At 34.6% G+C, this 9565-nt stretch overlaps 1 protein-coding gene across 1 annotated transcript; it reads left to right on the forward strand.

The window, feature by feature from the left end:
* The first annotated feature begins 654 nt into the window (after positions 1-654).
* On the forward strand, positions 655-9565 carry LOC107082307 (ubiquitin-conjugating enzyme E2 D4). The gene is made up of 7 exons (XM_015370907.1): positions 655-937; positions 4160-4223; positions 4372-4403; positions 4494-4571; positions 4672-4777; positions 6381-6474; positions 7142-9565. Exons 1-7 carry the CDS (start codon positions 914-916, stop codon positions 7185-7187), a joined length of 444 nt encoding a protein of 147 aa, XP_015226393.1. The 5' UTR covers positions 655-913; the 3' UTR covers positions 7188-9565.

Consider the following 9565-nt stretch of genomic DNA (forward strand, 5'->3'; position numbering starts at 1 on the left):
TATCTATCTATCTATCTATCTATCTATCTATCTATCTATCTATCTATCTATCTATCTATCTATCTATCTATCTAACAAACTGTTTATTTTTGGTCCAAGATACTCAGTAGCACAACGGAGTAATATTTCTGGTTAACTTTTTGCTTGGTCAGGCAAAGATGAGCATTTGGCTCAGCAGGATAGATAAAATGAAGGAGAAAGGTTCTGTAGATGCTGACCTGATATTCAGAGGGCTGGTAGCTGCATGTCTTAGGACAGAGTTTGCCTATTATAAGATGGTGTCAGACTCGAAAGAGTTCATTTGTATATGGGGAGGTGGAGATCTTTTATGTTGTGTAAGTAATGAATTGCTTACTCTCAGTTTTTGTGGGTTTTATTTTATTTATTTTTCTTTTGGGTTTCATGCTGTTAGGATGAGTGTATGTATATGATTCACTTGTGAGTTTGTATTATAATGACATATTGGACCAATAAATGGGAGTTCATGGTATCTCTATCTATCTATCTATCTATCTATCTATCTATCTATCTATCTATCTATCTATCTATCTATCTATCTATCTATCTATCTATCTATCATGATTATATGCAGGCATTTTATTAGGGGACTGTAAATTGCTTCATGTAATATTAGTCTCGCGATACTAACTGTTCGCTCAGTGCGAAGAGCAGCAGAGACACAGCAAAAACATATCGGTTGTTTCTTTGCTGTCTGAAGTACGAGCGTCAAAAAGGGAGACACCGTTTGTCGCACAAGTTTTTCTCTACCCCAAACTTCCCGTTTTAGAAAGCGTGGTGTGTTTGTTATAGTCAGAGAGGAATTCATCAGTCCGCAGCCATAGAATCCTAGTTGTATGTCTGGGGTGCTAACTGTTAGCTGACAGGCTACTTAGCATAGCCAACCACTGAAGCAATGGCGTTGAAAAGAATTCAGAAGGTGAGTGTATGTTTGCTTTTATTACCCGACAAACGTTGTTTTGGATGTTTCTGTTATGGTGTGACTGACTGTTTAAAGATGCAGTCTCGTTGTAACATTTTGTGAAATTTGGCCTCGCTCCTGTGTTTTCTGTGCTCTTTTTCAAAATAATTCAAAGACAAAGGCGGTTTGACCACTGCCAGCTCAGTTGGTGCATTGCTACACTGATACTGTTTCAGTTATCCGTCTAACACTTTATAAATACCTCCGTTTGTTTAGCTAAAAATGTCTACCATGAGAAGAAAAGCAGCAATATGTAATTTCGTTGCAGTTAACCTGGTTTTTATCCAGTCAGTTAACAGATCAACGTTTGGCTAGCTGTAACTGCTACCGTTTTGAAGTGGAGACGTTGCGTTGGCACGAACATTTTCTGATATTTTCCCATCTTTTCAGACTTTAGAGTCATTTTAGTTTGTCTCCAACACTGTAGCGGCTGGTGTGTTTACTCTCTGAATGACAGCTGCACGGTGGTTGCCAAATTTGAACCCTACAGTCAGTGTTGCCATATATGGAATGGCAAATGGGCCACTGGAGCAGGCTATGGTGTGTATTTATATAATAGGCTTCCTTTCAACTGACGTTAAATAACAGGTCTAATTTCTGTTTAAGAGTTTGATGTTTAGCTTTTACTTGAATTTTCATTATATAACTTTCATGTTTGCTTGTTGGATTTGATTTGTGGTTAAAAAACAAAAGTTAAGCGATTTTTTTATATATTATTATTATTAGATCAGATTGCTTAAAAAAAACAAACATTAGGACCTAAAGTAGTGATGCCTTTGTTAATTGATTGAAATTTTCATCTGTTTAAAGATAATTAATGAAAATTGTGCCGCTCAAGAAGTTTCTTGTTAGAGTATATTTGCAGACAAATAAGTATTTTCATATTAAACCAGAGAGCATCCATTTATTTATACAGTTTGACTAAACTACTGCTCTGAGTGGATTGCTAAATTAGTTGAAGACTATTTCTATATTTAATTTATTTAAAGTTAATTAGATTAATTTAAGTGCCAAAATTGTGTAGTAATTGGACCCCTCTTAATTCAAAATCATAATTAGATAGACTTTAATGGGCAAACTTGAGTATGTAAACAGACTTTAGATTTCAATAGCTCACGTTGTAATAAATGTACCAAACAATCACCATGAATAAAAGAGAAAATGCAAGTTGTCATGGTGCAGATTGCATATTTGTTTACTTTTTGTCAGTAAGCTAACATAGCTAATTTATGTTAGTGTTTTCTATGTTTGAGATACATTGAATTATCTGAAAAAATAACAGCACTTTTCACTGTCTATTCAGCTGACAAGGTTAATTCCAACAAGGAAGATGTTGAGCAAAATACTTCACACATAAAATAAGTTTTGAATGAAACCAAGGTCGTCTGTGATTGAAAAACATTACACTGGTTTAAAACCTGATGCTTTTATGTAATCAATGTCAGTTTACACAGAAGATTGAGACAAAAAAAAACATTGTTTAATGTATAAAAAAACATTGTGCAACTTTTTTTTATTGTTTTAGTATTTTTTGTGATTAGAATGGTGTCTGTTCATTGATTTATAATAAGCATAGCCAAAGGAATACATTACTTACTATTCTGTTTACTTTTACTAAATAAACTATGCCCATCTAGTACATTTTACCATAGGGAAAAAGGCAATTCTGAATTGATCATTTTTAAAGAGCATATTCAATTTGAGTTTCAAATACAGAAACAAACCCTTTCAGATTGTATTTTATTACATGTTTGCATAAGAAAATCAGTTTTCACTTTATAGGTAATTGAATTATATTTGACTTTTGATAGGATTTAATTTTTTTTTCTGAATTAACCATTAACCTTAATAATAAGCTCCTGCTAACAGGAATGGAAAACAAACAAGTAGTGAATAAGGATCTGTGTATTGACTTTACGTTGTGATTTCGTCTTATACTTAAAAATAGATCGCTGCCTTTGAGAGGAGTGTGCCATCATTAGTGTCGTCATAAATCCAGCAGTTGGAGCAAAATAAAATATAACTCTATAATTCATCAATGGCCACATCAGATTTTCACATACAAACAGCTTTATCAGCAAACACAACATACTTCCTGCAGCTAAGAAAATCTTTTAAATCATAAAATAAGTTTCATATAATTTTCAGACTGTTTTTGACTTAATACACCTAATTATACCTGCTGCATTATTTTAAGGGCTTTAACGTGATTACATTTTTTTTCCTTTTGTTGAATTTTGTCCTAAGTGTCTTATCTGAAATTCATTATGTCTTTACACAATAGTGTATTGTAAATTCAATTTTGATAACCTTGTACTTAACTGTTTGGTATTAAAAGAAAATCCAAACACTCTGGGACAATTGTTAGGAGATTCTCTATATTAATAAAATCAAAAGAAATCTCAAATAAGTGACCAAATGGAGAATCTTGTGACCTATTTGCATAGTTTGCTTGTTTTTGCAATCTGATGCAACCTTATTATTATTTTTTTTATATAAAATTCAATCATTGATACTGAAAAAGAAATATTCTCTTTCTGTACCTTTATGCCTACATTAACATATATTTAATTCATATTGGCATAATCTCATAATTTCCAGCCAAGATCAAAAACAAGTTATTTTTTTCAATGCTGAATGTAAGAATACCAAAAAAAAAAAGTTGAAGAATCCTAAATTTAAGCACATCATCAAATCAACAAATTTGAGATATCTAATCCAGTATTGAAGTGCAAGACGTTCTGTAAAAAACACCTTAAAAAATGCTTCAGTAAAATTTTACAAATATTTTTACATTGAATGCATAAGATAGTAAAGCTGGATCTGGTTTTCTGCTTGTATACCACATTGTGGTTTGACTATATTAAGTTAGCCAGATGACTTAAAATGTATCTCTGCTGCAATATCTGCATTTTCACACTTACTGTAAAAGATGGTCATATATATATATATATATATATATATATATATATATATATATATAGTATGCACTCACAAACTAGACTGGTATTAGAACCAACAGAATATAATGATTATATTTAGTTGTTTATTTCTTTAATTGCATCAACAGTTAATTTTAAGAGGTTATTAGATAAACTGCTGTTTGTCAAGGCTTTATATAAATGTATTGGAATGGATCTGGACCTAACGCTAAATATTTGTGTGACCGTCCTCCTTCAGGAACTGTCCGACCTGCAGAGGGACCCTCCCGCCCAGTGTTCTGCTGGACCAGTCGGAGATGACTGTAAGTATATTGTTATGGATGATTTGTTAAGGCATTGTAGGCATTCCTCGTCCGACAAAATAAATATTTCCTTTTTATGTCTTTCAAAGTTTTTATCAATACCTTAAGAAAGAATGTCAAATTGACATGACTTATTATATCTTAATAGTGTTTCATTGGCAAGCGACAATAATGGGTCCAGTAAGTAAATCTGCTTCCAAATTTCAGCTAGTATATTGAAGGGGTATTTTTTTTAAATGTGTTGACTTGTTTTCATTTTTGTGTCTCCAGAGTGACAGTCCATACCAGAGTGGAGTGTTTTTCCTTACCATTCACTTTCCAACAGATTATCCCTTCAAACCACCAAAAGTAAGAATTGTCATATATCTCTTATACTTCAGCAGTTTTCACTCTGGTCAAGGACTAATGTTTATGGGCTGCTTTTTTTTTATCTCATATTTTGACACAGGTTGCATTCACAACAAAAATATACCACCCTAATATCAACAGCAATGGGAGTATTTGTCTGGACATACTAAGGTCGCAGTGGTCACCTGCTCTCACAGTGTCAAAAGGTAAATCCAGTTAACATGGGAATTTTTGCTTTTCCAAAGAAAGACTAGTATTAATAAAACTAAGGGTTGAGTCAAGTACTCTGCTCTTGCTTAGGCCAATAAGTTTGGTTTTCCTCGTTTTACTTAAAATTTTCTGGCTTTATATGATTACCATGGTAGTTGGAAAGTCTTAGTTGTCAGTAAAAAATTACATTTAGTGACAATTTCATTTGACCCTTCCTCTTTATCTTCCATCGAAGGCACCATGTATGACATGTTGCTGTAGACCTAAGCTGAGGCAGCAAAAAAATAAAGCGAACTCGTAAACAACACAATATAACTGTTGATCTCTCTACCTTTTCTAGACAAGTAAAAACAGAAGTCTGTACTGATCAAACACATGAAGGGATTTTAGAGGTTATATAGTATTTAGATTGAAATCACAGTAGGTGTTTTCCTACTGATGGAAATTTGGGCTGTTTTTATTTGCATCATCTGAATCTCTTTCTTCCTCTCTTCTTTACATGCTTTGTAGTCAGGATTTGCAAAGTTTATTTAAAAACCTGTTTAAGTTGCACATTTTTGCAAACACTGCATTGAAATTGCTTTAGCTTTGATCCACAACTGTAACAAATAATCTGTTGTTATTACTGGATTTTTCTGATTTCTCAGTTTTTAATTATGTTCTGTGCTTGTGGTTACTTTAGCAGCTAGATGTGCTTAAGCAGCTTAGTCCAGGTCAAGGAGGACTCTTTTCGAATCTGTCAATGTAAAAACCTCAGTTTGAACATAACAGTGAAAATACAGAAAGCAGACTGATGGCAAATGATCAGAAAATAATATCCAAGATGGCAATGTTCTGGGTTGAAATGACCTTAGTGCTAACTTCATGCTAAGGTTGTTTAACGATGTCTTTAAATACTACTAGAAGGCAGGTTATCAACTCAGGAAATCAACCAAGGGATGCTGACGTAAGATATATCTGAAATAGTGCACAGATCAGATGGAAGTGGAAGGAAGAAAGTAACCGCTGACGTATTTACATGTAGACTGCTTGGAGATGATTATAAACCAGAATATACGTCTATAAAGGTCAAACTAACCTCTATTTGAGCCTAGCATAGCCTGACTATTTTGGATTTAGACTTTGCTTTGTTTTTCAACCATGATTCTCCTGGGGTCTAACTATGTGAGGACAGCACTGCCATCCGGTTCCTTTTTATACATTTTCTCTGGAAATTTACTGGTTTAGAAGCGTCACTTTTATGCTCTAGATCTCTAATCATGAAAAGATTCAGCTCCAGTTACCATAGGTATAAACACAGGTAAGAAGTAAATCAGCTTTTTGTTTTTGAAAAACATGAACTGAACCTCAGTTTACCTCGATTTACAAACCTCATTTTGTGATTCACAGTAAACATCAATGGTGAGTAACCATTCTGGTTATACAACAAACCCCAAACTGTAGCTGTTTTTTCCTTCAAAATCTGGACAATTATCCATAAAAACATACTCTTATCATGTTTTTTTTTGTTGTTTTTTTTTGTAGATTGTTTTTCTCTCTCGTGTAGACGGATATTGAATTTGATCTCTAACTTTAGCCTTTTGCCTCATGTCTCCACAGTATTATTGTCTATCTGCTCCCTTCTTTGTGACCCAAATCCAGATGACCCACTGGTTCCAGAGATCGCGCATACGTATAAAGCTGACAGGGAAAAGTGAGTGTTTACACCACAGCTCACCGTTTATCTGATTCTCACTCTGAGTTTTGTTTTTTAGAGAAATGAACTTTAAACCAGAGGTGTCAAAAATGTGACCTTATGCCATTTATTGCCTTCAAATTAATTTTGTGCTGCAGCTAATGCTGTTGAAAATGGAAAAAGACCCAGTTTAGCTTAGCTTAGCTTATTTTCAGGGGGATTGTTGGACTAGTGGTTAAGAGCAGTGCGCTTATGCTCTGAGAAGGTAGAAGTACCTTGTTTGATCCCCACAGCCTGCACTCTGGGTCCCTGAGCAAGACCCTTAACCCCACGCTGCTCCCCCGGCGCCTCACGATGGCAGCCCACTGCTCCTCAAGGATATGGGTTAAGTGCAGAGGTAAATTTCTCCAATATGAGATCAATAAAGTTCAATTATTATTAGTTGCATCCACCACAGTTACCAGATTGGGAAATGTTGCAGTTTATTGCTGAGCCTTTAGACAGTAAAACTATATTTGCAATTTTATGGCCTGCAAAAGTTTTTGTCCCTTTCTACAAATGTTTGAGCACCACTGGTTTAAAGTTTACAGCATCCTTGAATTTATTCCCTTTTTTATGAACTCTGTGTATACAAAATTACAATAAAAGTTGTCTAAGTTGTCCTCATCTGCTTCTTGCTTTACAGGTACAATAAATTAGCAAGAGAATGGACTCAGAAGTATGCAATGTGATTACACAAGGAAGACAAAAAAAAAAAAAAATAAGAACAAAAGAACCCACTAAGGATTTGTTACTTGATACAAATGAACAACAGAGGTGAGAAAAATAAAAAGTAAAAACAAAGCAGCCCACATTTTGAGAAGGAAGTGATGTAATACGGTACAGTGCCACTTGGCTTTCTGTGTGCTGAGCTGCTACAATGTGCTGTCCTTCATTACTGGTATAGATCTGCAGAGCAGGACCTGGCGGGCCTCCTTAAAGCACTCCCATAAGGAATACTGGAAATTCTTTACAGTTCCTGATGCCACACTCAGACTGTAAACTGGTCATTTTGTTGTGATTATCATTGTTGCTCTTCATACACTTCATTTTTACTGTCATATTTTGACCCTGCAGAGATGCAAACTGTTTGATCTGGGAGAGTTCCTTCTCCTTCATTTCTGAGGTACTTTATGCACCCTTCTGGATTTCTTCTTATTTCTGTACTTTCATGTATTTAGTGGCCTTTTATGTGTTTAACTGTTTAGTGTATGTGCAATTGAGACAGAATGTTTCTCGTAGAACATGTAATGGCCCAGCAGATTATCTGCTGGCAATGATGGTCTCTACCCCAAATCAATGTGAAATGCATAAATAAAATTAATAGTTTCGATGTTTGCTGTAATTGCAAATTTGAAAAGTATTTTACAGTTTTTAAGACACTGGATAGCTAATTGTTTTAGAGCCAGTAGGCTTAGAGTCTGTGTTCTGGGACCCTAATGGGCTGGAGTTTCATTTCCCTATTCTCACATGTGGTCATCGCACTTCTATACTAATGAATTAACCACCATTCACTGATATATTCATTGTGCAAAACAATACTACTGTCATTTCGTGTTATGTAGCTACAAACTTAGATAGACCTTCACGTAAAGCTTCGCTGGGCTCCACCTTGTTGGTACAGTTACTCAGGTATCTCACCATGTTATCAGACTTGACAAGCATTGACCCGTTTTATTATTTGTTCTCTATGTACAGTCCTCATCTCTGTTCATATTACAAAAAAAACAATTTTTTTTTTCCCGAAGAGGCAGTGTGTTGCGCACAAATAAATGCTGTGTAAGAAGTACTGTCATCCTTGCTACCCCTCTGCAGGACTTTTGATATTCACTGAACACCAGGATTTTAACAGCTTTCTTTCTCATGATGAGACTTAATCACTACTGTTTTACTGTAATAAAAGGGGTCCTTTTATTGGAGAGGAGTCCCAAACTTTGCCATGTTAAGTCGTGAGCATTTATTTACCTGAGATGTTAAATATGACACTATAATTTGCTTAAAATATGACATGAAGTATTGTTTTTTTTTTTTCATATTCATGAGTGGGTCTGCAACATTTTTTTTTTGGATTTAACTGACAGTAAAACTGTTTGTCAGAGTAATACATCTGGGGCTGTATTTTTGAAAAGCTTTTAGTTTTAGGCTTTTTTTTTTCTTCTCTGTGTCACAAAACCTGAACGTGGTTGTGATGTCATATTTCTAATGTACTCCGTTGTGAATGCTGGAAAAGGCAGATGAAAAAAGTCGTGATTGTGTCTCAGTATGCTGGTGCTGCCAATTTAAAGGGAAATGTTGGGTATTTAAAAAGGGAAGTGTTTTTTTTCTGCTATTGAGGCATTGATTAGTTTTAACAAGGAAGTTGCATAGTTAAGCATGACTGATTGTAGAAGCTTTGTAGAATTTACACTGAATTAGGCAGGTAACATAGATTTCAATAGCAGATGTTATAGAAACAGTTAAAAGAAGTCCTTAAAAAAAGAATACAGTCTAAAAGTGTTAAACATCTATTCTCTATATGCAGTGAAAGGCTTAGCTGCACAATCCAGTTTAAGTGCAGTCATCTATTTACTTGTTTCAGCTGTATAGTTTAATTCACATCCAATTATGAATATGACTGATGCTACATTTAACTTCTTTGTCCAGTGTGCACCGTAGATTTTTTTATAGGCAGCTTGGCATGCTTTGCACTCTGGAGAAACCTTCTCACAGCCATTTGCCAGATATCAGGGATTTTGTTACATTTTATCTGCCTAACACCTCAGACTAAAACATTTTTAGCCTTAACCCTCATTTTTCTATATCTGGAGGATGTATCATTAACTGTAAATTAGCTGTCAGGACTTTTAACTCAAAATTTGGTTGTTCATTCATCTCGTTAAAAGACACAGGAACCTGCTTGAACAGCACTGATGTTATGGCTTTGACAGAATGCAGAACCTGCCTTCATGCGTTTGAAAATCTGGAGTAAAATATACTTCGACTGCCACCGTGAACCTTCATGTCTTTACATAGTTTAAAAACAAGATAACTAATGACATTGTTATAATAAGAAAATAAAGTTCATCTTGGT

This window comes from Cyprinodon variegatus, unplaced genomic scaffold (genome assembly GCF_000732505.1).
Source record: "Cyprinodon variegatus isolate N-32 unplaced genomic scaffold, C_variegatus-1.0 Scaffold49, whole genome shotgun sequence".
Lineage (NCBI taxonomy): Eukaryota > Metazoa > Chordata > Actinopteri > Cyprinodontiformes > Cyprinodontidae > Cyprinodon > Cyprinodon variegatus.

What these genes read in the sequence shown, in the direction of transcription:
- LOC107082307 (XM_015370907.1), top strand. Translation starts at nt 914, where the DNA reads ATGGCGTTGAAAAGAATTCAGAAG. An exon ending in ATCCCTTCAAACCACCAAAA is followed by an intron (nt 4,572 to 4,671) that starts GTAAGAATTGTC and finishes ATTTTGACACAG; the next exon opens with GTTGCATTCACAACAAAAAT. An exon ending in TGCTCTCACAGTGTCAAAAG is followed by an intron (nt 4,778 to 6,380) that starts GTAAATCCAGTT and finishes ATGTCTCCACAG; the next exon opens with TATTATTGTCTATCTGCTCC.